Genomic DNA, 25342 nt, shown 5'->3' with positions numbered 1-25342 from the left:
GATACTAAACGCAGGGTAACTAAACCCACGATCCTTCGCTTTGAATTGTGGGAAATAAATGTCTGCGCCCAGTGTTGCTACTGAGGACCACCTTACCTAAATATGATTACTGACTTTTTCAAATTGTAAACGAAGACTTCTCAATAAGGCAAAGTGTAGATCGGTGTTTTGGTTAAAAACATTAATCTGAAGATGTCGGAAAATACGCAGAAGGACAGGGTCTCTGGAAATGCGCTCACCGGAGCTATTATTTCTGAAATGCTGAAGGAGAACTTCGAGAGACTGCCTGACTTGGATAAGAAACTCTTCCTGTACGGACCCATGTATCTGGCGGGGAACGGGGCTCTTGCAGGATTGATATCCAACAGCTTGTATCGCAGAGGCCTGAATGTCACGCAGGCGGCCATCACCTCCAGCCTGCCACTGGCCGTGATGCCCTTCCTGACAACATTTGCCCTTTACAACGGTGCAGTGACCGGCCCCCTGATGTCCGGGGATCTCAACTGTCCCACCTGTGCCCTGATCCGGGGTGCACTTGTTGGTGTGATCGGTGGTGGCCTGTACCCTATCCTCCTGGCTCTACCTGTGAACTTTGGGCTCGCATGCAGGTACAATACAGCACCGATGCCAGAGAAGGGCAACATGCTCAGGTACTGGATGGACCTCTCCAAACCGGTCCTGAGGAAAATGAGAGCGGTGATTCTGCTCCAGGCGGTCTTTGGCACTTACCTGGCCTCCAGGAACGTTGAGACGTTCACCAAACTGGCGGAGTTAACATTTGACCCAAAGGAAGCGGAACTCATAAACTAACATGTACTAAACCCAAAAATTAAATGCGTTTTAAGTAATTCTCAGCGCCTCTTGGTTATATGTGCTTATCAAATTCATCATCTCAGATGGAATGTGCCTGAGATATTTTTCCACCACAAATTAAATTATGTTTCTTTTATAAAATTGCCTGTATGTCTATATTATCATTTACATTATAATACATACATTATGTAGTAATTATTTGTTTATTTTGCAGGATAAAATAACTTCATTAAATTCCTGCATGTGGTATTTATCACATAGGCCTATCCCATGTATCGCTTATCTTAATCGTTATATTGTCCTTAATAATGTAAGCTGAAAAAATAAATTGACGTCATCTTCAAAAATGTAATCGTCAACCATTTTGATAATTGGTAAAGTCATTAATAAAACATATCTGCTGGTTTCAGTCACTCTCACTCATACATTTATATTTTCTATTTAGTTTAACATTTGAAATGGCATACTTTAGGATAAAAGAGAAGAAAAGCCATTCACACAGATCTAAAAGCAAAGAAAAGGACAATGTTGAAAAGGATCAGAAGCATAGCAAACACAAGGCAAAGAAAAAAGATAAATCTCAAAGCCGCAGTAAAAGCAAAGAGAAGAGTAAGAGGTCAAAAAGCAGAGAGAAGACAAAAGTGATGACAGAAAAGGTCGCTCGAGGAGCAAAGACCAAAATAAGAAAGTCTGATCACAGTAAAGATAGAAATAAGAGGCATGCGTCTGATAAAAAGCCTAAAGAGGATGCCAAAGGTAAAAACGGTGAGAAGATTAGGACAAAGTCACAAAGCAAGGAAAGACACAGTTCAAAATAGGAAACAGGAAGCTTGGAAAGAAGGACAAAAGATCAGTTAAACCATCCATTCTCGAAAGTCCTATTCATAAACTAGTTGTACTTGTAGAAAACAACTAAGAAGTGTTCTAATGGAACCGTAGACATCTTTGAACACTTACCAGTGTATTAAAGTACTTCACATATATCCACCTTGGTTCTTGAAATGACTACATTTATTCACACAGGTTTCATAAATCATAGTAATGTGGTGGGAGTGTAACGGTCTGAGAAGTGTTTATATTTGGATGTTCATTTGCTTATCAATTTATGATTTAGTAAATTTGAGTGTAATTAGAGAATTGTAAAATGTAGAGTATTATCTGGATAGCGAAATGAAGAATGGTTCACATTTGGGATGTGGTCGGTGAGTCGCATGACCGCAGTCAGGTCAGAAGGCATTGCCATGGCAACGCATGCCGTTGGCATAATCTAGATTCTACAGGGTTCAAGAGGCGCACACAGTAAATGTTTCTCTTTTGTGATATGTGTGTTAATATTTAGTGTGTGCTTTGATTTAGCTAATGTGATAAGGTGTTACGATTTAATGTAAACTTTCAACTGTTAATTTCTTATAGTTTACACCGTTGTCTTCGGAGAATGAGAGCGAGAGAATAAACCGTAAAAAAGACCAGACCAGTATGTTCGTGGCCTTATTTATTGGACCGGTGTAGTTATGCGTGGACTTGAACAAAAACAAGCATATTGAAGTGGTTGCCTTGGGCTTTGGTAAATAGTTATGTGCTGCCACTCATTTGTGTAAAATCACAGCTTCCCTTCTAGTGTTTGTATTTTTAAAATGGGGCTGCAGTTAATTACCTCATTAATTTATCTGAGGTGAGGATTGCAAATGAAGTCTTGCAACATCTGTATTTTGGGATTCATTATTTTGAAAACCCTGATAGTTTATTCAATGCATTGCTTTGTTTTAATGTTTTGTTCAAGCCACGCTTGAATGGGCAGGCACATGGAAATCAATCAAACAGAAGGCAAATGATCGAAGGAACGTTTACTTTTATTAAAGGCTTTGTAGGAACCAGTCACAAATGATGCAGTAAAGTTGGAGCCAAGCATGCGTCTGCTTGGCTTCAATAACCGCTAAATGCACTCCACTCCTTGAGCTGCACACAGCAATGTATGTTTGAAAGCAAACACTTCAAAGATAGACTTGGCAGTGCGATGACACCTTTAAAAATATCTGATTTAATGTGATTGTCATTGAAAACACATGTTGAACACAGGCAATGTTTTATTAAAACACGTCTTCGCTCTTAACGGAAGGTTTGACTGCACATACATCCTGGCTTTCTATTGTCTTAACTTATCTGGGGAAGGTGTTACACGGAAAGCAAGTTTATTGATGAGAAATGGAGGCGGGAGAATTAAAGTCAGTCTGTTATTGAGAGGGGGAAAGGTGCTTCTAAAGAGAAAACACTGACATCAATCAATTATAGCAAACTGAATACGACTGTTTTTAAAAAGCTTATAATTACATAATTCCCTATAACTTTCCTCCCGCAACCTCAAAAATGTCTCCCAAATCACAACAAAACTGCCAAAAAACAAAGCTCAGTGACAATCCCACAAAATGATAAACACATTTCAAGTCAGAGGAACCTGAATTGTCATGACAACATATGGCACAAGTTTCCCTCTTTCTCTATAGGCAGATAGACACCTGTGGTAGCATGCTATTTGACTTCATGTTCAGTAAAGGAAAGTTACAATAAAAACTATACATCTGTCAGCACAGAAATCTCCATAAATATATCAGACAACTGAACGTCAGTCAGAGAAAACTTCCTGAAGAGCAGAAAGATGAGGAGTTAATTTAACCTGTACACAATCTACACCTGGCCTAGCTCCTGTTGTAACTATACTGTAGTTGTCTCGCATAACTGGCACGATACATTTCAAAGTAGTAAACACTTTTCAAACAGTTCATATTACCCGCCCAAAATAAGATACAATATATTAAAATACAAGTAGAGATGACTTATAAACTGGCTTCTCCGGTCATTCTCATGCTAAACATGACAGTGATAATCTGAACGGACGTGAATTCATGATCATCTGGATCTCAAACGCACTCGCACACATACAAGTACACTTGAGATGAACTGGTGAAATGCTCAAGGCATGTCCTCTCGGTCCTCCCAGGTGCACACAGTCACTAGCCATTCCTTCAGTAGACCTATAAAATTAGACAGCTGATACGGGCTAGCCAGCGCCCTTCACATCATTGTAAGTTTCAACACAGTACATCACAAGTAAAGGAAAAATCAAATACCTAGACAAGGCTTTTAGGCCAAAGGGAAAGAGAAGAGAGAAGACAGAGGAGGAGCAAATACAAAAACAACAATCAGTAGGAATTCATTATATAAAGTGGTTTTCCCTGTAACTGTACTCTCTATAGTAGTAAACATATCTTTACAGAGCAAACACACATTGAGGGAAGGAGAGGTGTATCCTTCACCAACATACCGTACCTCATCACAGATATTTAAAATACTGCAAAGGCATTTTGCTCCAGTTTCTATAGCTTAATTTGTTCAATTCACTTTTCTGTGATTTGTTCTTTTGTTTTTTTTACACTCTTCTTGATGAATCCTGTTCATCATGTTTTATTTAAAAACCATTTCTTCATAGAAAAACACCTAAGTACCAGCTAGGCTCCTTCACAGTTCATTTTAGTGCAATGAGAACACATGCTCCCCCCCTCGCTGGTGGGAGGGTCGGCTGCCGTCAGCACCTCATGTCTTTGCCAGAACGTTAGACCTGATGAGAGACAAACAGAGGGAAGGGTGATGATGGACGGTGGGTTCATAGCCTAGGGCTGGCACATTAATGATGAATCAAGTTAAATAGCGAGATAGTACATGTGTTCTGCATTCATGTAACGTCAGAATCATTTGAAAAATGTGTTCCAAACTGGGACAAATGTTCACTTAAATTGGAACAACAACTTGGAAATAGCCATCTGTGTTGCTTTGACAATATAACTTGAAAACTCATGAACACCAGCTTCCCATTGAGAGGAATAAGACCATTCGCATGTGAAGGCACCTTTGGGGGATGTCAGCATTCTCTGAGTCCCATTTTAGTTTGACATGTGTTATCATTCTCACCTGAGTGCTTTCCACCTGTCCTTCTCTACCTGGTTCTCTGGACTCTCACTCTCATAGGATGCAAGGTAAAGACCTGAGGAAGGATGAGAAAAATAAATAGTTTGGAAATAAGTAAAGAGGATTGTTTAGTAGAAGAACATTGTGACGAGTGGGGATCCTTGGATAACCATGTGCAGAAATGTTTAAATTAAAAACAGGGTCTCACCGTCCTCGCTGAAGATGGGGGCAGTGTGGAGGTAGTGTAGGATGGCCCGATCCTGCTCGAATGGACACTCCACCTTTTTCCATGTCATGAACTCCCCCACCTGCCGAGCCAACTCCACAAATTTCTGAAAACCAAGATTGCACTGAGTGACATTTCTCAAGATGGTGAAATGGACCCATGGTCAAGAGAAAGTGTGACCGCCTCACCTCAAAGTTGACGTGGCCGTTGGGCAACCGATTAGCACATCCTTCATTCAGGAAGTAAATGTCTTTGATCAGCAGACTGAAGAAGGGAATCACAATCTGAGGGAGAGGAAAGAGGAAGAAGAATGTAGGAAGTATTGAAGATGAGATGAAATGATTGCAATGATGCCAGCAAGCTTTCACAGTGACATGTTGCCCTACCCTCTCTCTGTTGCTGTTGGCAGTGCGAGAGCGGTGGGCGGCCCCCCTCAGGGCTGTCCTGTAGTTGTAAAAGTTTCCGGTAGGATCCATCTGGTGCTGTCAAAGCAAATGGCAAAGAAGCAATAAACTGTCAAGTTCAAGTTATCACCTGTCTTGTACCTCTCAGTGAATAGTTTGTATTGTGTTTACCTCGAGAATGAAGAACTTGGCAGTCTTGGCTTTGCTCCAAGTCTTCTTCAGCCGTGACACAGGACTCATGTTCATGCCGGCTGCAGGAGGAAATGAATTCAAACTATCAATACAAGGCCGTGCAGGATAATTCTTAGTAATCATATTCTGAGATAAACCAAATTTAGACTCACAGATGATGGCCATTAGGGAGTTAAAGTTTCCAATGTTGAAACACTCCCTGGCAACATCAATGAAGAACTCTATCACCTGGGCCCTCTGCTTCTTCTTCGCTGGCTGCAAAAATGGGAAAAGGAGGGTTTTTAGTTTCATATGCTTAATTCTTCTAAGTGAGTCTTTCTCTACAAGTACTGCCTGTGCCAGTGTCAGTGTAGTAACACAAAGTAACCATTAGGGGTCAGTAGCACTCTGTAACAACCACAGTGCTTTTATCTGCAGCCTTCTATTTGTCTATTAAAATGAAATACTGTACTACAATATAACTCTTTCACGGTATCATCATTTGCAATATGAAAGAATACAGTACTGGTTCTATGATGGATGTAAATACAAAATGTGAACATATATAACTTCTAAAATTCTCATGCAAGAAAACTGCATGTCTAGTACATGATTTACATGATATTCATCAGTGGTTTTATTATTTTTCAAATCTGGTAAGTGTTACTTTTAATATTCGTTACTTTAGGTTAAAGAGCTTATTTTATGTGATGTTTATTTGCTCCTAGAAACAGAATAAAGGAGCACCGGGTGTACCAACAATGGCCACTCACCATGCAGATTTCAGTAGCCACCAGGTAACACAGTCTGTTGAACCACCTGACGTAAGCCTCCAGGTTGGAGGTTTTCTTCTTCTGGTCACCGAAGCACGGCTGCAGATGACACACACACATAGGAGCACTTCACTATAGGAAATGTTACCATGGGGAATTCCTCTGCTCCTAATTAGCTTCCTATCTACAGGCTGACCCCCCCTATGTGAGTGTACATTACAAAGACAGCGAGCTGGGAGCGGAAATAACACAATCAATGGAGAGCAGGAGAGAAAAACACCGGGAAGGGCAGAGGGAGAGAAGATGAGTGAAAGAGAAGGCGACTGAATACAGAGGAAAAACCCCGCTGAACAAACAAGAGATAGTGAAAGCATTGCACAGATGGAGATGAAAGATGAAGCAATCCAGTGTGCTGGCTACAGTTTTTTCATTACAATGCAGTGCTGTACGTGACCTTATTTTCCTGCTGACATTTAAAAGGCCCCTTAAGAAGCTAATCCTGATCAGACATTAAACCCTAACAACACATTATACAATGCTTTATTTGTCAGAATGATTATTTAACGGAGAAATCTACTTCTTTTCTCCAGTATTCCCCAACAAAAACAAAACTGAGAATGCTTGATAATGTTGTTCGACCCAAGGATAGAATATGTGTTTGCATTGATATGACAAAACAGAATGCATGCATGGAAATAATATCAGGGTTTCCAATCCTTCCTAAACATCACATTCAAGGACTTATCCCGGCCAAGCCCAGACCAAACATTTAGTGTGAGACATGGATGAAGTTTTACTACTGTTACATCAAGCACTTTTAATGACTTGTGTCTTTCTATTTTTTAAATGTTCAAAAACCTTCGAGGCCTTGATCTTTTCCCCTCCATTCACAAACTGATTAAGGACCATTGAAAAACAATGGGGATTTAGAAATGCTCAAAATGGATGTTTACCTGGGTTCCATCGAGCGGGTCTTTCTGAACAAAGGCTTGGACAAACTCTTCCGGCCCAATGTGCCTCAAATGTTCCTGGAAAACACACACACACACACACACACACACACACACACACACACACACACACACACACACACACACACACACACACACACACACACACACACACACACACACACACACACACACACACACACACACACACACACACACACACACACACACACACACACACACACACACACACACACACACACACACACACACACACATGGAGCGAGTCCAATTAATAACTCTTTCATTTCAGTAATGGAAGACAATCAATAAGGGGAAGTAATGACTCATTGACGTGACTCCATGGCATCATATTTCTTCAAAGTGACACTAGAGAAAACATTGGCTTCTATTTACAGACGGCTCACGTGCAAATCAAAATGACTCACTACCTGACTCGTAATATAATCCCCATACACACTTATTGAAAGCATGTCATTCTTTTAAAGGAGAATTACAGTGTTACTAGAACGTACAGTGCACAAAAACTCTGTTTTTGTGCACTGTACATGCCTGTCTTTCTCTCTCGTGTGTTTGTGTGTGTGTGTGTGTGTGTGTGTGTGTGTGTGTGTGTGTGTGTGTCGGAGAGCGAAGCTGTCAGGTCACATATATCTACAGCAGTTTTTCATCCCCTTCGTTTAAAGCCCCAGGCACATCACTGACTTCTGGGGTGATGTCTCCGCTCAGACAAGGGTACAAGCTTACTCAGGCGCACACACACATATACACGCATACACACTCTGAAACCCCCCCCCCAGTTACACGTGCCCACATCAAGACACACATGGGTAGACTGAAGGCACCATGCATGCAATGTGAGGGATCCTTTGTTCATGTATGTTGCATTGCATTATTCCCTTTGTTCTCCTTATCATACTGCGCGAGTTATTGCTGACACGTAATAATCAGGGTTACACTAAGGCGGGCTTCAACCAGCACCATGTTAAGTGATCCTGCCAATTTTAGTTAGCTATTATATCTTCCCCTTTGTTCTTTCACACATTTCTTATCTCTTTCTACCCACTTAATCTCCTCGTTTGATGCTTTATATCCCATGTGCTTGACTTGCATGTTCTTGATTTGATCCCCACCCAATGCTTCCCAATCCTTAGCTCCAAATCCTTTCCATTCTTCCTACCTCGTCCACCCTTGTTATCATCCTTCACCCTGACCTTTGTCTGACCCAGCCACCCCTCCCCCTTCTCCTCACCAGCTCCACGTGGGTGAGCTGCTGTGCCAGTGTGTACGGATCGTTGCAGATGGAGAGCATGTCCTTCTGGATGGGCGGAGGCTTGCTTTTGAAGGCCACCAGCTTGTCAGAGATGGACGAGGCGTTGAGGGAGACCTTGACGATGCTCTCTTCCCCCTGGCTCAGCTGGGCCAACCGCTGGCTGAGCTTCTGCAGCACCTGGTTCAGGGTTTTCCAGTACGCCTGAGGAGAGGAGAGGAGAGGAGAGGAGAGGAGAGGGGAGGGGAGGAGAGGAGAGGAGAGGAGAGGAGAGGAGAGGAGAGAGCTGTCAATAACGACTTTAATTAATTATTAATGCTTTACAGATCCGTTATAGCAATACATCATAATAACTTCAGGTTGTGTACCAGGCTGTTAGCTCATATGTAAGTGCTCTATTGCTCTATTTGCACAAGTTAACATTTATATCAGTAACCGTGCAGTCTATATTTGTATTTACTTGCAATGTTGTATCTGTTTTATTTGTCTATGTCCTATATGTTGCACTGTTGGAGGAGCCTGTGACCTACGTTTTTCATTGCCATATCTACACTGTAGCGAATGTGCAAATTACAATAAAGCCTACCATTTAATTTAATTGTATTAAAGGTAATTAGTAGTTATCGGCAAGAGTCCTTAAGTTATCCGGCAGTGTACATGCTGAAGTAATAATCTGGTAATTTAACTGATTAGTAGAAGCATGCTGTATTTGCACCAACTCTTTATATGTGTGAATTGATACCTCATTAACAGTCTGACTGGTTTCTGTTTGTTTATGTTTATTCTAAGCACAACGCACGCTGACATTATCAAATGGTGTGTGAAGGGATTAAATGAGCCCAGGAATTGAGAGTTCAATGTGATTTTTCATTTGAATCAAAATGCGTTTTCGAGGTTTTGTGCAGTGTGTTGTGTCCAGGAATGTGTGTGTGTGTGTGTGTGTGTGTGTGTGTGTGTGTGTGTGTGTGTGTGTGTGTGTGTGTGTGTGCTCCTCCCTCCAGATGAACGCTCACTGAGGCCAAGAGGTCAGCTCGCTCACAAATGACCCAGAGCCAAAGCTCCCACGTGCACACACACCCAAAGCGGACACAGCCAGCTGTAAATAGCAGCACATTCATCACCACCTGCCCTTCCCCTCGCTCTGTCCTCTCTTCACCTCCCTCCATTATTCCCTGTCTTCACCCTGACTCCATCACCCTCCCTTCTTCTCTACCTTCTCCTCTGTTCTCTGTGACCCTGTACCCCACCCCCCCCCCCCATTTTACTCCATCCATCTCCCTTCCTCGAATGTCCCCTCAAGGCTGCAGATAGAGCCACTCCTATAACATCATTCCTTCCTCCCCTCTCTCCTCTCCTCTCCTCTCCTCTCCTCTCCTCTCCTCTCCTCTCCTCTCCTCTCCTCTCCTCTCCTCTCCTCTCCTCTCCAGTAATGTACGATTGTGTAACACTGAGCTGTGGTTACTCATCCTACACAGGCACTCTGACTCTTTCAATCACCCCACTACAGTGTGATGATAATTGAATTTCGTTCCCCATCAGAGCATTTCTCATTGCAGCTACATCTTATGAAGGCTATAATGGCAGCACCCACACTATAGATCAGAATCAGGAGTCTTACAGCCCATCACAACTTATTATGCTGTAGAAACGGATGACTTCATCAGTAGCATTTTGTCATTTTATCTACCAAATTTGAAAAAATAAGAAAATAGTTCCTGCGGGAAATTGATTGGAGTGATTTCATTTGGCTTTAGTTCCAGGTCATCAGTGTACCTCATCACACGGAGCTATCCTGTGGATGATGTCTTTAAAGTGTCCGACCATCTTCTCCTCTCTGAAGTCAGACGGGAACGTCTCCGTCCACTCCGTCAGCAGCTGCAGGATCTTTGGCCCAAACTTACGCACTTTCGCCTGTTGTTGAAGAAGGGAAAGAGGTGAAGTGTTGTCAACAGAGGTGGGAAGTAGTGGAGTACAAATACTTCGTTACTGTACTTAAGTACATTTGTCTGGTATCAGTACTTTACTCCATTACTTATTTTTCTGCCGACTTTTTACTTTTACTTCTTACATTTTTAACACAAATACCTGTACTTTCTACTTCCTACATTTTCCAAACAGGCTGGTTCCTTTAGTTTGAATGTGTGTTTGGTGGCCTGATCATTACTATTTAGAGTCATTGCGTGCCATTTGATTTGAACACGATCCGTGTATGTCAAGATCTGTCTGTGTTGTGTTTTGTCTTGTCTTTTTCTGTCTTTGGTTTCCTGTTTTGTTTTGAAAAGTGTTCACCTCCTGTTTTGCCTGTTGCCTTCTGTCTGTTTTCCCTCCCTGATTACCCGATTGTGTTCACCTGGTGTCCCTCCCTCCTCACCTGTGTCTCGTTTGTGTGATTAGTCTTGTGTGTATTTAAGTTCTGATTTTTCTGTCTGTCTTTGTCGGTTCGTCTTGTGTTATGATTTGGTCTTCGGTGAGTGTTCTGTTCTGTCTTTGTTTATAGTATAGCCTTGAAATAAAGGAGTTATTTTTGACACTTTAATCTGCATTTGGGTCCTGCTTCCTGCACACACCGTAACAGTGTATCCATTAGTGATGGCGAGATGAAGCCTTATGAAGCTTTGAAGCTTTCGAGCTAATTGGTTCGCAAAAGGGTTCATCTCATGAGGCTTCATCATGGGCTTCATTTGGACACAAACCCCCTGCTGGTCAAAGTGTGTACAACAGGCAGATTGGACATCTCAACAGAGTGCTCTATCTCATACCGAGTCCCCAATGAGTAAAGCCTTAGAATAACTCTAAACAACGAACATAAAATCATACCTTCATGTTAACAATATTGTATTTATTCCAGTTGAATGATTGTGATTGAAAATCCTAAGGAGGCTGGTAAACATTGCAAAGAGGGATTTGTATTCCTTAATAATATTCTTAAACGTAACCATGTTGTAGCCTGAGAAAGGCTAAACCATATCAAATACATTTATTAACTACATTGTCTCATTTAGCTGTAGCTTTTATAAACAACAAAAAATAGGTATTGTTCAGTCGTTGAACCAGGGACCCTGCGGTCATGAGTCAACTGCTTTCCAGCTGAGCCACAGCACACACACTAAAGCTCCCTGAAAACACTGCAACATATTTATTCATGTTTTTATTCCTACATTTATGTATGCTTGTATCTATTTATACTTATGACATGTTCCGACCTCTATATAAGTGAGGGTCTGAGCTCTCTTAATTCCATCGTGTCACCGGGCCCGGGTACAGGAGGGTTAATATGGTTCTTATAAATACATCCATGGGTATTATGAGCGTTGTGGTTCAACCATAGACTGTATGGGTTCAACCGATCTGAATCGCTTGGTGAAGCAGTCACGTGGTGTCGACAGGCAGCGAGGCTTCGTTTGTCATCGATGACGTCACTGGCCCAAAACGATACAAGCCTCGATACATGCTTCACAAAAAGCTTCGGGGATTACTCAACACACGCTCCGAAGCCTCGGCGCAATACGTAACATCACTAGTATCCATCATTTCCTGGTGTTCTCTAAAGAAGAGGGACCAATGAAAACGTTGCCGTTGTTCAGCATCGAAACATTCATTAGCTAACAATGACATTATTGTTCTATTAATATAAAGCGAGGTCAGTTACTCTATAAAACAGTTGGTAGTTATGGGTACTTTTTACTTAAGCACATTTCAAAGCCCATACTTCTTTACTTTTTACTTGAGTAAAGAAATTTAGTCAGTAATTCTACTTTTACCGGAGTATTTTTAAACACGAGTATCTGCACTTCTACTTAAGTAAAGGATGTGTGTACTTTTGCTATCTCTGGTTGTCAACATTTGGGATTCTCAGCAAACTGCAACAGTCAGCAATGTGGGAAAACGGTGGTTTCCTGCATGCAGAACATTAGTACGACTGCATGCCTTCACTGTGCCTGCTTGTGTTTCTGCTCATTAGCGCATGCATACAGGAGCTATGTATTTGAGCATGGTGCAGTGCTGACCGTATCGAGTGGGCTCTGATCCAGCTGCTGCTGCTTGATGCACAGCTCACACACCCTGGACAGCAGCTCCGGAGGAGAGATGAACAGGCGAGCGCTCAGCAAGAAGGTAAACACATAGGCTTTCTGTCAAAGGAGGAAGGGAGACATTAGCTAAGACACTGCCACCACATCAATAAAAAACACTGCGACTTTCTGTAATTAAAGTAGCACTTTCAACATAGACATGGGGCTAATGATCTAATTGGCAGTACCGTCACTATCGCTTTAAACTAAAAATGTGCTTTATAATGGAGTATATAATTAACATAGGACTGTAGTAATTCCAGTTTACCTCGGGGTAGTAATCGGCAGTGGGCACCAGGTTTTGGATTAGCGTGTCCAGGGAGGCGGAGGTGATCGGGGGCCCATCGGCCAGGCAAGCACCGGGCTCCGGGCCCTCCTGAGGGGCCTCCTCCTCCCCAGGATCAGCACAGGCCAGATGGGGGCTGAAGCCACTGGGAGTGGTGAACATGGTGCCTGAGCACACAGTCTGGGGCATTCCTGTCTGAAACACAATAGAAGAGACAGGGGAAAAACACTGTCAGCAGGATGCAGGCAGAATCAGGAGGAGGGATATGATTGGGTTTTATGAAATGGATACTCAAGTATTTTTTGGCAGCCCTTCCATTTGGCAAGATGGAAATAATCAGGCTTGGGGAGATACGGAATACGTGTAACGGGGAAACTGGATACAATAAAATGTAACTGTAATCCATTACAATGACTTACAAAAACACATAATCAGATTACTGGTAAATGTTTAGGGGGACTAGCAGGATGACAGTGTTTAGATACATTTTAAAGTAAAGAATGATAGACTTATGTTCTGCTTTGTGAGTTCTTCTCTTCTTTCAGCCCAAAGTTGAATTTATACGCCTGAATTTGCTTCATGGTTTTCATGAGCCTTTTCTGTTTGCTCAGATTTTATATTTCCCTTTTCTTCAACTGTAGAGTAAAAGGACATTTTTTTCACATACATTGTTCTCGTTTCAAATAATTCACAATAGCCATCTTATTGATTTATTTTCCTCTTTTATTTATATGCATTGCATTTGATATCGAGGTAAACCAAAAGTAGAGCATAATAATAATAATAATCAAGTTATAGTACAAAAACCCTCCCAACCCTGGAAATAAGTTAACGCATATTCTGTCTCTCACTCTCCAATATATCTCAAGAGCCTCTAAATGAGCTTGAACAAAACATGTTGTTCAGTCTTCTGTTCTGCCTACTTGTGTATCCTCTCCTGTTCACTCAAATTTTTCGCAGCAACACACTCATTTCATCCAACTGACAGCCGCTGCCGTCGTCAGGGGATACGGAATACCCGGCAACAGCTGCCCCTGTCTCCCACATTGACAAGACGGAGGAGAGAACGAAATAAATGTTGGTCAATCAGTCGTCGTGGATACTATTGCTGCCTGAAAGCGTTCGTGCGGCCTCCATCTCTGCCCTGTTCGTCTTTCCCTTGAAGAGTGCTTTGGGTTACACGTTTTAAAAATTCAACATGTTCTTTCCCTCAATGGACCAACACAGCAGCTGTAGTGGAAAGAAGCACTTACTTCACTGCACACTAGAGTAGAGATACTACGGAAAGCCTTGTGATCCTCAGGGTGCAATTATCATCATCACTCATCACCTTAATGTCATCTACATGCAACTGATCAATTATTAAGACCCCTTCGTTAACTAGCTTTCAAATAGCAAGTTAAAAGAAAATATAGGTAACATGTATTGACATTTTGTATATCAAATTGAGAAAGTTATAACATTTCTCATTAATAGACAAAAAATAGACTGCCAGACAGATCACTGCTAAAGACTGAAGTCTCTGGGTGCCTTCAGGAAGGTCGTGCAGCACACTCTTCGATTGCACGAGTCACGAGACAGGCAGGAAACCCACAGTGAGACCATGAGCAACGCAGGAAGTTATCTCAGATGTAAACACGCCATATTCTTCCTGCTGTTAGTAGCTCAGCAACAGCTTGGGTTGGGGCAAAATCAGTATGTAAACAAAACAAAAAAACTCATACTAACAGATATAGTAGTACAGCAATAGAGCGATGGAAAAAGAGGCATTTTTTTTCACCCTGATTTTTCTCATATTAGGCAAATTTCTCCACATCAGCAACTATCCTAAATCACTGGGGAACGTTGGAGTGGTCCAGGTTTACTGCCATTATTTCATCCTCTGGTGACGTTGAGGCTCCCCTCCCCCTTGTATTGCCTATCAGAGACTCGAATAGACTGGTGTCACAGGTCCCTGGGGTAAAAGGTCAAGCACACACTGGTGTGTAGAAGCGCAGCTAATGTCTCAAGTTTCATGTGTGAGGGGTTCAGCTTTCCTTTGTTATCCCAGACACTCGAGCACTTATTCATGCAGTTGTACACACCTAGACACGAATGCACACCGACAGTCTGAGACATTAAAGGCTGGGAGATGGGAAGTCTTTCTGTGGTACAGCTTTCCTTCCTACTGACACCCACAGCTATATCTATATTTTAGATAAGAATGTTGTGGTTAGCCGACATCTTCTTATGTTCTCTTCAGAGTAATTTAACACATCAGATGGAGCTGTATCAACCTATTAATCAATATTGAAGCTTACTTAAAAAGTAGAATTACACAGATTAACTCCCTGACCTTAATCTGTTAAATATTCTATTTTCCAGGGAAATGGATTACAGAGTTGGAAAATATTACTACAATAGTCCAAAATGCGAGTCTACATTGTCCTTAATGAAACATGTGAGCTTTTTTTACTCCTATAAATGTGATTGTCACTGTCTAGATTAGGTTCCAAAAAGGGAAGCCGGGGCTGTCCTTCCAGCGACCTCCTCCAGATTGGATTACAACATGCAGACAGACACGGCCTGATAAACAGAGAAATGGACAAATCCAACAAGCCTCTGTAACAACACAGATGTAGCAGGAAAGCATTACGGTGACTGAAAGGATGTTTCAATGATAGGACTGACAGGAAGACAAAGTCTCAGCTCGAGGAGTGTGCGTGACTAAATCCACGCCATGCATACAAACACACACACACATACAAACACACACACCCCTCTGCCAGTTTGTTTGTATTCATATATGTATGGGAGAGACTGAGAGTTTACTCTACGTGCCCACACTGTCAATGATTTCCTCTATCATTTGAGATAATCTTCGCTCTACAAATGTATCCTTATTGCTTCCTCCTCTCCTCCCTACAGCATTTCTACAGCTCTGATTCATGATTTCATCACAGCCCTGCGTCTCCGTCAGTTGATTCCTCACAGTCTGTAGCATGTGAGCAAAGGTCAATCAGGTAACTCCTCTTCAGATGTGTACCTGTAATGGACCAGTCATCGGTTTCTGTAAATGACACATTCATCCTTGTTGGCACTGTGCCACTAAACACATGATAACCTGAATTATAAAAAGGTTTCGCAAAGAAAAGGGAAACGGCATTGACACATGAAGTCAAGTGCTCAAATGGAGACCTTAATTGTACTACACCTTCAAGGCAAAAAGTGACAAATACAACAAATGGTACATTGAATTATTCTTTATTTCTTTCAGATTGTGTAGTCTGTTGCTTTAAGGGGGATCTTTTCCAATGTTACACATTAAACTCTGTTTACAGGTCCACTAGAATTACACACCCAAAGCTTCAATTAAACTCTTATGGGTCAAGTTGCATCGTGGGTAATGTAGGTGCTAGAATTGACATGGGAGAATAATGTGTGGAATAAGTCATATATTAAACAGACTGACTCAGTGAGTTAGCTAGCATTAGCCAACATTATCTAAGTTTGTAGCAGCCACAACACCTTCGTGTATTGAATTGAGCAAAGGGTAATGATTATGTAAGCAGATAATTTGTAACACATTTGCAAGATCCTGTTCTCTAGGCTATTCAATTTATTTGACAACATCTCTATCGCTAAGCTGTGATTGCTCTGAAGTTGCTGGGCAGTTCCCAGAGATATCTTGGTCCAGAATGTATCAGTTTACCTTCTGTTGTAATTCCTCACTTCTTGTGAACTGCAGGATTACATCTGCAAATGACCCAATGAGCCTTGTTGTGACTGACCAAGAAAATGTCACAGATATTTGTTCTGACTTCTTATACCATATGGCTTACACCACATTTTTCCTACAATGTGACCAAGAAGTCAGCCTCATCGGCACTCTATGTATAACTTGTTTCCGCACCTCATGATTCACCCAGCTCCCTCTGTGCCTGTCACATTGCATCGACACTGCATGAAAAAACCCATTGAGAAACAAAAAGCAAGGAACAGGTGAGTGTAGTGTGCTTGAATCTCCCCTGAGATCTCCAGCAGCCAGCCAACGGCAGCCCTGACTCGGTCTAGACAGCTGGGGGAGTGTCATTGTTCAGGGTACTTGCTTTGTGTGTGCACGTGTGTATATTTTGTCTTGTGATTCTGTCAAGCGGTTATCGTTGACGTCAGGGGATCTGCCCGCTTTGTTCCATCATGATTAACAAAATGGCACTGTCTGGAGATGCACAATCTTTATCAGCACTCATTAATCTCTAGCAGTGTGTGTGTGTGTGTGTGTGTGTGTGTGTGTGTGTGTGTGTGTGTGTGTGTGTGTGTGTGTGTGTGTGTGTGTGTGTGTGTGTGTATGCATGTTGATATTCCTGACACAACATTCCTGACACGACTGAGCCGCTTAAAGCTGTCGAACAGCTTCACAACTTAGTTAAGCTTTTGTAATTAAAGCCATTCCTGTCTCTGTAAAACCTGTTTTGCCACAGAAATATTATTGCTCACACATACCTGTGTGTGTGTGTGTGTGTGTGTGTGTGTGTGTGTGTGTGTGTGTGTGTGTGTGTGTGTGTGTGTGTGTGTGTGTGTGCGTACATGCTTGTGTGCTATGAGGAGAACCAAGAGAGAGCCACTGTTGAGCCAATGGATGAAGACAATCAGCATTTGAGACATCATTCCATAAGGACTAGAGAGGCTAATACAGGAAAAATCCAACCACTGTTTGACCTTGGCCAGGGGTCAAAGGTTAGGAATTAAGGACCCTTGGTAGGGCGATGAAGTCACAATGTGGTACTTGTTGTTATGATGCGCTGCAACTTGGCTCAGTTTTAAGGCTACATTTAGGCTGTATCTGTAGCTGTGGTGCAAGACATTTTTGTAAAGGAAAATACTTAAAAGATCACTTAAAGCTGTCAGAGTTGAATTTGATTCACTGACTCTCCTGACCAAGTCTCATCATCTGCCAAAATAAAAGTTAAGGGCACGAGACTCGCCGCTATACTCAAGGCAAGATACTGGCCCCAGACCTGCATGCTTTAAATAGAAGAGGAAATATTGTAGGTCCTCTCTCATGAATGTTGAGAAATACAATTTGGATGAGAATAAGCAGTCTAGAAAATAAGCACTTTAGGAAATAAAGAGCCAAGTTTTATAGTTTCAACCCCAAACTTGACTGAATTATTGTACCCATAAACACATTGTTTATGTTTGCCCAGTGGCATTTTTCCTCAAGTTTAAGAAAAGCATGTTTTCAAAGTTGCTTTGTATGTGCTTGAGGAACAGCTGGGACATAGCAGGGCTACACATTTGTTGCTTTCCAGGAAATGTCCAAACGTAAAATAGCTAGATTGTATTACTATATTTTGTAGTATTAAGTTACATTTTCTCATGTTCCTTATTGAGGACTGTTTATGTCTAATAATTGAATGACATGTACATAAAGGCTATGGCATATCGATACTGAGAAACAATACAAAGCAGGTGTGAAACTAAGGCGTGCCGCGTGATGCATTGCTATTCTTAAAGAAGCAGCACCACATCAGCAAATATCCGGCGTGGGTATTGCAGTAATGTTTTGTTTTGTTTCCGTAGTCACTTCCTGGCTTCAGATATCACGGTTAAAGGGAAGCAAAACGACTGATGTAAAAAAAAATGCATCCCCTCCCTTGCTCGGGGATGAGTATAGGAATAAGATGTTAAAGATAAGAGAGAAAGGTGGGCTATGAAGTGGGGTGAGGCTGATATTCTCCCTCAGGGCAGTGTGCAGAGAGTCTCGGCACTATGAATTTTAAATCTCGGCTGTTGCAGACAAACTGAACTCTGCTTCTCCTTTGCCGTGTCCATCGTATGACTCCCCAGCTCACAAACTAATTTGCATACTCTAACACTTTACTCTCTAATTAAAGAATCCACATATTCACTCCTTTAACACATTACAGTTTCAACACTGCATCTATTTCGGGGCAGCGCTCTCAGAAAGCGGATCCTTGCGTATTTTCAGTCCTGACACCGTTTTGCTTGCCTTGGAGTATTGCAGCTCTGGCCTACATTTGTGTTCTTTGAAAGCTGAAATGATGCTAGGGAAATAATGGCTTATTCCCATGATGGTAGGGGCTTTAAATAAAGTAAACACCTCTTTGTCATCCAGCATCTCAATCCCCTTTCCCTTCCACACGTCCCCTCCCCTCCTCCTGTATCGGCCTCTTCACGCCCTACTTTTCAGGACGCCTGTACAGATGGCCCTGCAGAGCCTGCTCTCCCAGTGGGGGCTGCTGGCATGGGCGGCTTTTTGGCCCCCTGCCCCTACCATCATCCCCAGTCCCAACAGGAGCCCAAAAGTGTATTGGCGTCCAGACTGAATGCCGAGGTGCAGGGGCCGAGCCAATCTGGCTGCCGAGCTGCACAGTGACTGCCTGGCACCGCGCTGACAACAGAGAGAGCGCAAAATACCACACATATGTCACCACACACGCGTTGAAAGAAAATATTCAGCGCACTATTGTTGGTTATTGCCATGTGTGTGTTTGGGGAGGAGTGGAGCTGAACACAAATGAGTTCATTGTGTTTTGAGAAAACACATGCATGCACACTTGCACCCACACAGCAACCAAACACAGGATTGAGTTACCGACGAGGCATTCCAGCTCCCCACCCATTCCCCAGCCTCTCTCTGTGGGACGAGCCTCGCAGAATCAAAACTCTGGGCTCCACAGGGACACCCCTTCCCAAATCCCTTTTATTGGAATTCCCCTGTAGTGTGTGAGTGGGGTCACGCTGACGCCCTGGCACCTGTTCCACACCCACCAGCTCCATCAATGTAAAGCTCCTCCGTGAACACACCCTGTGTACATGTGTAGCCATCTTCATTCCTGAGCAGGCTTGGACGCAGTTGTGTGCATGTATGTTTTTTTGGTTTCTGATAGTATGTGTGCTTGCAAGAAAGGGCTGAGAGAGTATCCAAGACTCACTGAAGTCATACCTTCAATGTGAGGACAACCATCTGTGCCACTGTTCTGCAAGAGGACTGTTCTGTGGTCTGTTTTCTCACATTATCTACCAAAACAAAGTGAGATAAAGTCAGATGCAAATACTGTTTTGCATGAGAGTAACTGCACACTTTTAATCCCTGAAGTAAACATATTACATATATATATACTCACATGTAAATGGGATTGAGATCAGCACACATAAAACCATCAAATTAAGAGCAGGTCTGAGCTTTTGATACCAAATACAAAAGGTTTTGAGCACCATTATCCTGACTTCTCTTTGGCTGTGTCAGAAATCTACATGTGATTCCTTTTCCCCTGCTCCAAGTGGATTTAAATGATGTACTAAAATGAATTGAGGGTCTGTGACATGCGAAGTAGCTGGGCAATCTATCATGTTACTTAGAGATAATTAAAGTAGAGCACAAATTGGCTCTTAGTGGGAAAAGTAGCACGTGTCTGAGCATCGAGTGCCCTAAATCTGTCATTCACAATGGTCATAATGCTTTAAAAAATATCCATGTTTTATTCATAATGTTCAAATTTACAACCACTCTTGATGCAATGCTCCTTTGAGGTGAACGGACAAGAGTGATTGTGTCTCTGTCCTAAACAGGCATCATTTTCCTCTAAGTGCCTCTTATGAGGAATTACCAGCTCGCCAAGTGAATAGAAGAATATGGGAAGCGAAACAGAGTGGAGTGATTGAGAGAGAAAGAAAGGATGAATGAAACAATGCCAGAGTGCAGCTACCTCCATAGTCCATCAGACTCTTTTTTAAATTAGACCTCATCCAAACACCCACCCAGCATTGTCTTACTCTTAATCAAACCTGCACAATAACCGCCGCTGAATAAGATGCAAATCTAATAACCAGACATTACTAATCTCATCAAGACTGTCTCTTTCCCTGTAAAGAACATCTATCTGCTCATTACAACAAGCGCGGGCAGAGGCCACGCGGTGTGTCTCTGCTGATGTATGATGTCGGAGCGTACCAATTAGTGTCGGGAGATTGCATGGTTTGGTCTGTTCATAACTCATGCCTCATGTATTTTGATATGATTAGAGACGGACAAAGGTCAAAATGCATGCTTCATTATCCACTACTAGGTATTTCATGGTGATTTTCAATCGCTATATCTCATTTTTGTGTCCATAACATTCTTGCATTTTGATTATTAAGCCAAGTTACAATATGGTTCCTTCAAATAATGTGAAATGTCTTCATGATGCATCCACTTTACTTTAGTTATATCATTTACAGCAACAGTGTGCTGTCAAAGCAGCCTTCTGATCAAATGGTGATTTTGATCAAGAAAGAGATTTTATTTCTTTAGATTCAACGTATTTTACATTGAATAGCAAAATGATCACTCTTTTATTAAAAAAGGGGAACCATGACATTAACGTAGCTACTGATGGCTCAGACATGTTGTGTGTAGTGGAGTCACTTTTCAAAAGTCAGCCAACCTTAACCCTCCACTTATACGCCAGGAAACAATCCCAACCTTTGTTACTTAAAAAAAATATCACAAAAAAATAGAGCAAGGTATTTGAGAATCATCGATATTTGATGAATTAGATATTTGTTCTGGAGTTGTTTACATTCACTCCCACCAAAACACATTGCATGTATTTTAGGGTTGACGTGGGTTGAATACATTTCCCTTACTCGAAAAACATCTGCAATACCAAAGTATTTACAATGCTACATGTCTTGTCTCTCTTTGATTTATTTGGCAAACTGTGATTTTGAAGAACAACAGGTCAAAAAGATAAACCTTGATTAACAAAAGAAGCCAAACTTCTCATAGTTAGATTCTGTACAAACACAACCAACACACATATAACTATATATTACAAATATTATTTAATAAAAAAAGTATCTTATCCTCAGGTGTCCAGAAGCTTTCCAGCCTGATATAATAACTAAAAACACTGCTCGCATGGTAGGGAAAAATGCCATTACTTGGAACCTTTATCTGATGGAGTAATCTATATGCTTGCTCCTGTGGTGTATTGAGCACACCAGGGATCTAATCATATCCCATTGCTTTTTTGACCCATCCAATCAATACAGTCTGTCGATAGCTGCCAATATGACAGCATGCAGGCCATGTGGAGGCAGCTAAGAGGTGCTGGAGAGCAAAGAGCGTTTCCATGGAGTCAAGGCTCCTGTTGGGAGGTAATTAGATGCCTGTTGAAACCCTACTTTGCCCGCTCTCTTCTTTCTTTTATTCTGTTCAAATCCCATGTACCCGTCTTTCTTTCTTTTGCCGCCCTATAGAGGGTATCCAGCTGTGATAGAGTGATTCTACATTTGAACCCCGTCTGCCTCAGCCTGTCAGAGAGATCACTCTCATCATCCCCGTGTCAGTGGCAAAGTTGCTGTGCAGACAAAGAATATCCGATGGCCTGTCAGGTACAGAGGCTGTCACAATATCCTGTCCTGTTTAAATCCGAGCTCCCGTCGGTGGGAAAAAGTAAAATAAACAGAGCTGACACGTTCGTAAATTCCCTATTTAGCAAGAGAATTGAAATGACCTGTGAGTAGAAATGAAAATATACAAAAATAAAAGTTTTCAATCCACAATGATTTACTTTTGATAATTTGCATCCTTTTTTTATTATGCAGTTTTAGTTAGTAACCTTCTCTAGCTTGAAAAAAGATCTTGTCTTCAAAGCCTATCCCTGGTTGGACGAGTGAGTGACCTAATACAAAATAAATGTATTTTTTCCGAGGTTTGATTTCCGCGTGTGTGCTTAACTATCACATAATAAACTGGAATTCATAGTGCATGAGTAACAGAATTGCCAGACACACACACACACACACACACACACACACACACACACACACACACACACACACACACACACACACACACACCACACACACACACACACACACACACACACACACACACACACACACACACACACACACACACACACACACACACACACACACACACACACACACACACACACACACACACACACACACACACACACACACACACACACACACACACACACACACACACACACACAGCTACTGTGTTACCTCCCCATCGACCTGCCCCAGACAGACATGCGTGTTCTCTCTCTCTCCCCTCACAATGACGAGGCTCCCTCTCTGGGAACTAGCCTCTCTCAGTCTCACGGTGAACGAAACGATGCCCTCATTAACAGCACACCTGTTACTCTCGGCAGACTTGGCCTGAATTAGGGGGAACATGTGTTGTAATCTGTCTGTACCTGCAGACTTGTCAGTGCTGACTTCTGACAGACCCCTACTCGGGTGACTCATGCCAAACCGTATCTACTGTACTGTTGGAGTAAGCTGTCATTTTAATTCCAAACCATTCTAAGCAGGGAGTCTGAATGAGAGCAGCACTGAGACTGAGGTGTAAGAGAGCATGACAAAGGGTCAAAGGGTGCTGGTGATGGTACACGGTTACACAATTCAGATTGTGAGACTGGACAGAATCAGAGGATTGATTAACAGCATTTTGACATTTTATAAAGGAAACTCTCATTCAGCCTGCACAAAATAGAACAAAAAAAAGTGTTTCTGATCCCTCTGGGCATACAGAAGCACACCAACGACAGTGAGGCTGGGGGTAAGACCAGTTTCCAGGGTTGCATCCTTAACAACTGGAGTGAGAGAAATAAAGAATAAGGCATGTGTTGACAAAGACATGCTTAATGGTGAAAAAGCACGGTCTCTAAACGTGATTCCCCACAGTGCTTCACTGCATGGGGCTCGGGGTGCAGCCTGTAGAGAGCTGAGGGTGTGGGAGCGGAAGTGCCTTAACTGGTAATATGAACAGCTAGAATTTCTCCCAACCTAAATGGTTTCTGACAGAGCTGGTCTTATATTCTTGCACCTTGCAGTAAGCTGCAGGAGACAGATGTATCCTTTTTTTCATTTGTATTGGTAAGCTGTGCAAGCTGCTATGTCGCCTTTAGATGAAAAGGCACATTAGTGGATGATGCATTTTTTTAAAGAATGTCAACAGTGCCACACCTATTTATTCATTCCAACCAAATATTCTACACTTAGAAGTTATATATTCAAAGGCACAGTTGATAGTGAGCCACATCAGAAGTGAGTTTGCATAGAGCATTTACTACCAAGTGGATACACGTTAATAACTATACAACATAAGATAAGCTTTACACCCTGTAGCTATCCAACCACAACATTTATCAGCAGTTTTTTTTCCGATGCTACCCTCAGTATTGACTATCACAATGTCACCTGATATATGTCCAATATTCGCTCCTGTGGATCTGTCAGAGCAGGAGACGCAGTGCCAGTCCCTCTTCAGACCTGCGCACCGCTGACTCACGCCTCACACTGTGATGCCCTCTTCGTAGTAAAGTGATGCGAGCATACAGTGTTCCTGACACGATAAACCACTATGATGTCATCGCCTAGTAAAGTTCAATCTGTGACGACACATCTTTCTAGAAACAGTAAATAGAGAAGCATTCTAACACCTCGCACGCTCACACATACACACAGGCACGCACACAGGCTGTATGTGTGAGCGCAATCATAATATGGTAATGAATGATATCAAGCTTGTTTCATTCTCCACTTACCAGCACTACACTTTGATCCCCATTCTTGATCCGACTTGTATCCGATGTAAAATCAATAAAACTTTCTCCAGATATTCCAAAATGTAAGCGCTTACAAAACAGCCTGTTAAACCAGCATCAGTGGGAGAAGTAGACTCCTGTCTGATAAGTGTAAGTGGGTAAATGTCCTGGCTCTTGACAGCTTTCCACCGGGGAACAGCGGTCACTGACTGAGAGCTAACGCCGTGAAAAAGTGCGTCCCTGAAGGCGTGGCGACGGTCCTGTCCTGCGCCACGGAGACACGGCGGACCGCACAGCACATCCACACGTCCTCAGAGCAAGTGTTCAGACCGAGGAGAGGAGAGGACAGGGAACTACTCGCACAGCCGTCAAGTAGGGAAAATAAGGTGGCTTCCACTTACGGTTTTCAAAATAAAACGCTCAATGACGAACAGGGGTTGCACTTTGCTAAATGGGAGACGCGCTGCCTAGCGCTTAGTTTACTCACTCGGGGACTTTTATTGATGTTTTTTTTCTTCCTATATCCTCTACACAGTTAACATCAGGACGTGAGGGACCAGGAATACAAATAAATAAAGAAACATCGTTTATAGAAGTACATTTTCATCATAGCTCAGTTAAGTCTCATTTTAATGCATAATATCGTGATTTTATTTTTGAAGGAAGGTTGATTTCCGGTAGTGTACTGATCTCTGGTAGAGAAACACGCACAAAGGCACGCGCGCGCACACACACACACACACACACACACACACACACACACACACACACACACACACACACACACACACACACACACACACACACACACACACACACACACAC

The 25342-nt window shown here is 42.3% G+C and overlaps 2 protein-coding genes across 2 annotated transcripts; one reads left to right on the top strand and one right to left on the bottom strand.

The window, feature by feature from the left end:
* The first annotated feature begins 40 nt into the window (after window positions 1–40).
* On the top strand, window positions 41–1222 carry tmem126a (transmembrane protein 126A). Its single transcript, XM_034093622.2, has one exon. The coding sequence runs from the start codon at window positions 193–195 to the stop codon at window positions 808–810; it is 618 nt and encodes a 205-aa protein (XP_033949513.1). The 5' UTR covers window positions 41–192; the 3' UTR covers window positions 811–1222.
* Window positions 1223–2642: 1420 nt separating this feature from the next.
* On the bottom strand, window positions 2643–24877 carry LOC117454399 (ras-GEF domain-containing family member 1C-like). Its single transcript, XM_034093621.2, has 14 exons — window positions 24518–24877; window positions 12924–13136; window positions 12593–12715; window positions 10359–10496; window positions 8568–8789; window positions 7301–7375; window positions 6348–6446; window positions 5748–5850; window positions 5575–5654; window positions 5386–5481; window positions 5188–5283; window positions 4982–5105; window positions 4777–4849; window positions 2643–4426 (listed from the first exon to the last, which is right to left on the bottom strand). Exons 2-14 carry the CDS (start codon window positions 13128–13130, stop codon window positions 4402–4404), a joined length of 1461 nt encoding a protein of 486 aa, XP_033949512.1. The 5' UTR covers window positions 13131–13136; window positions 24518–24877; the 3' UTR covers window positions 2643–4401.
* Window positions 24878–25342: the final 465 nt, after the last annotated feature.

This window comes from Pseudochaenichthys georgianus, chromosome 10 (genome assembly GCF_902827115.2).
Source record: "Pseudochaenichthys georgianus chromosome 10, fPseGeo1.2, whole genome shotgun sequence".
Classification (NCBI taxonomy): Eukaryota; Metazoa; Chordata; class Actinopteri; order Perciformes; family Channichthyidae; genus Pseudochaenichthys; species Pseudochaenichthys georgianus.
This window is presented reverse-complemented; position numbering and strand designations above follow the sequence as displayed.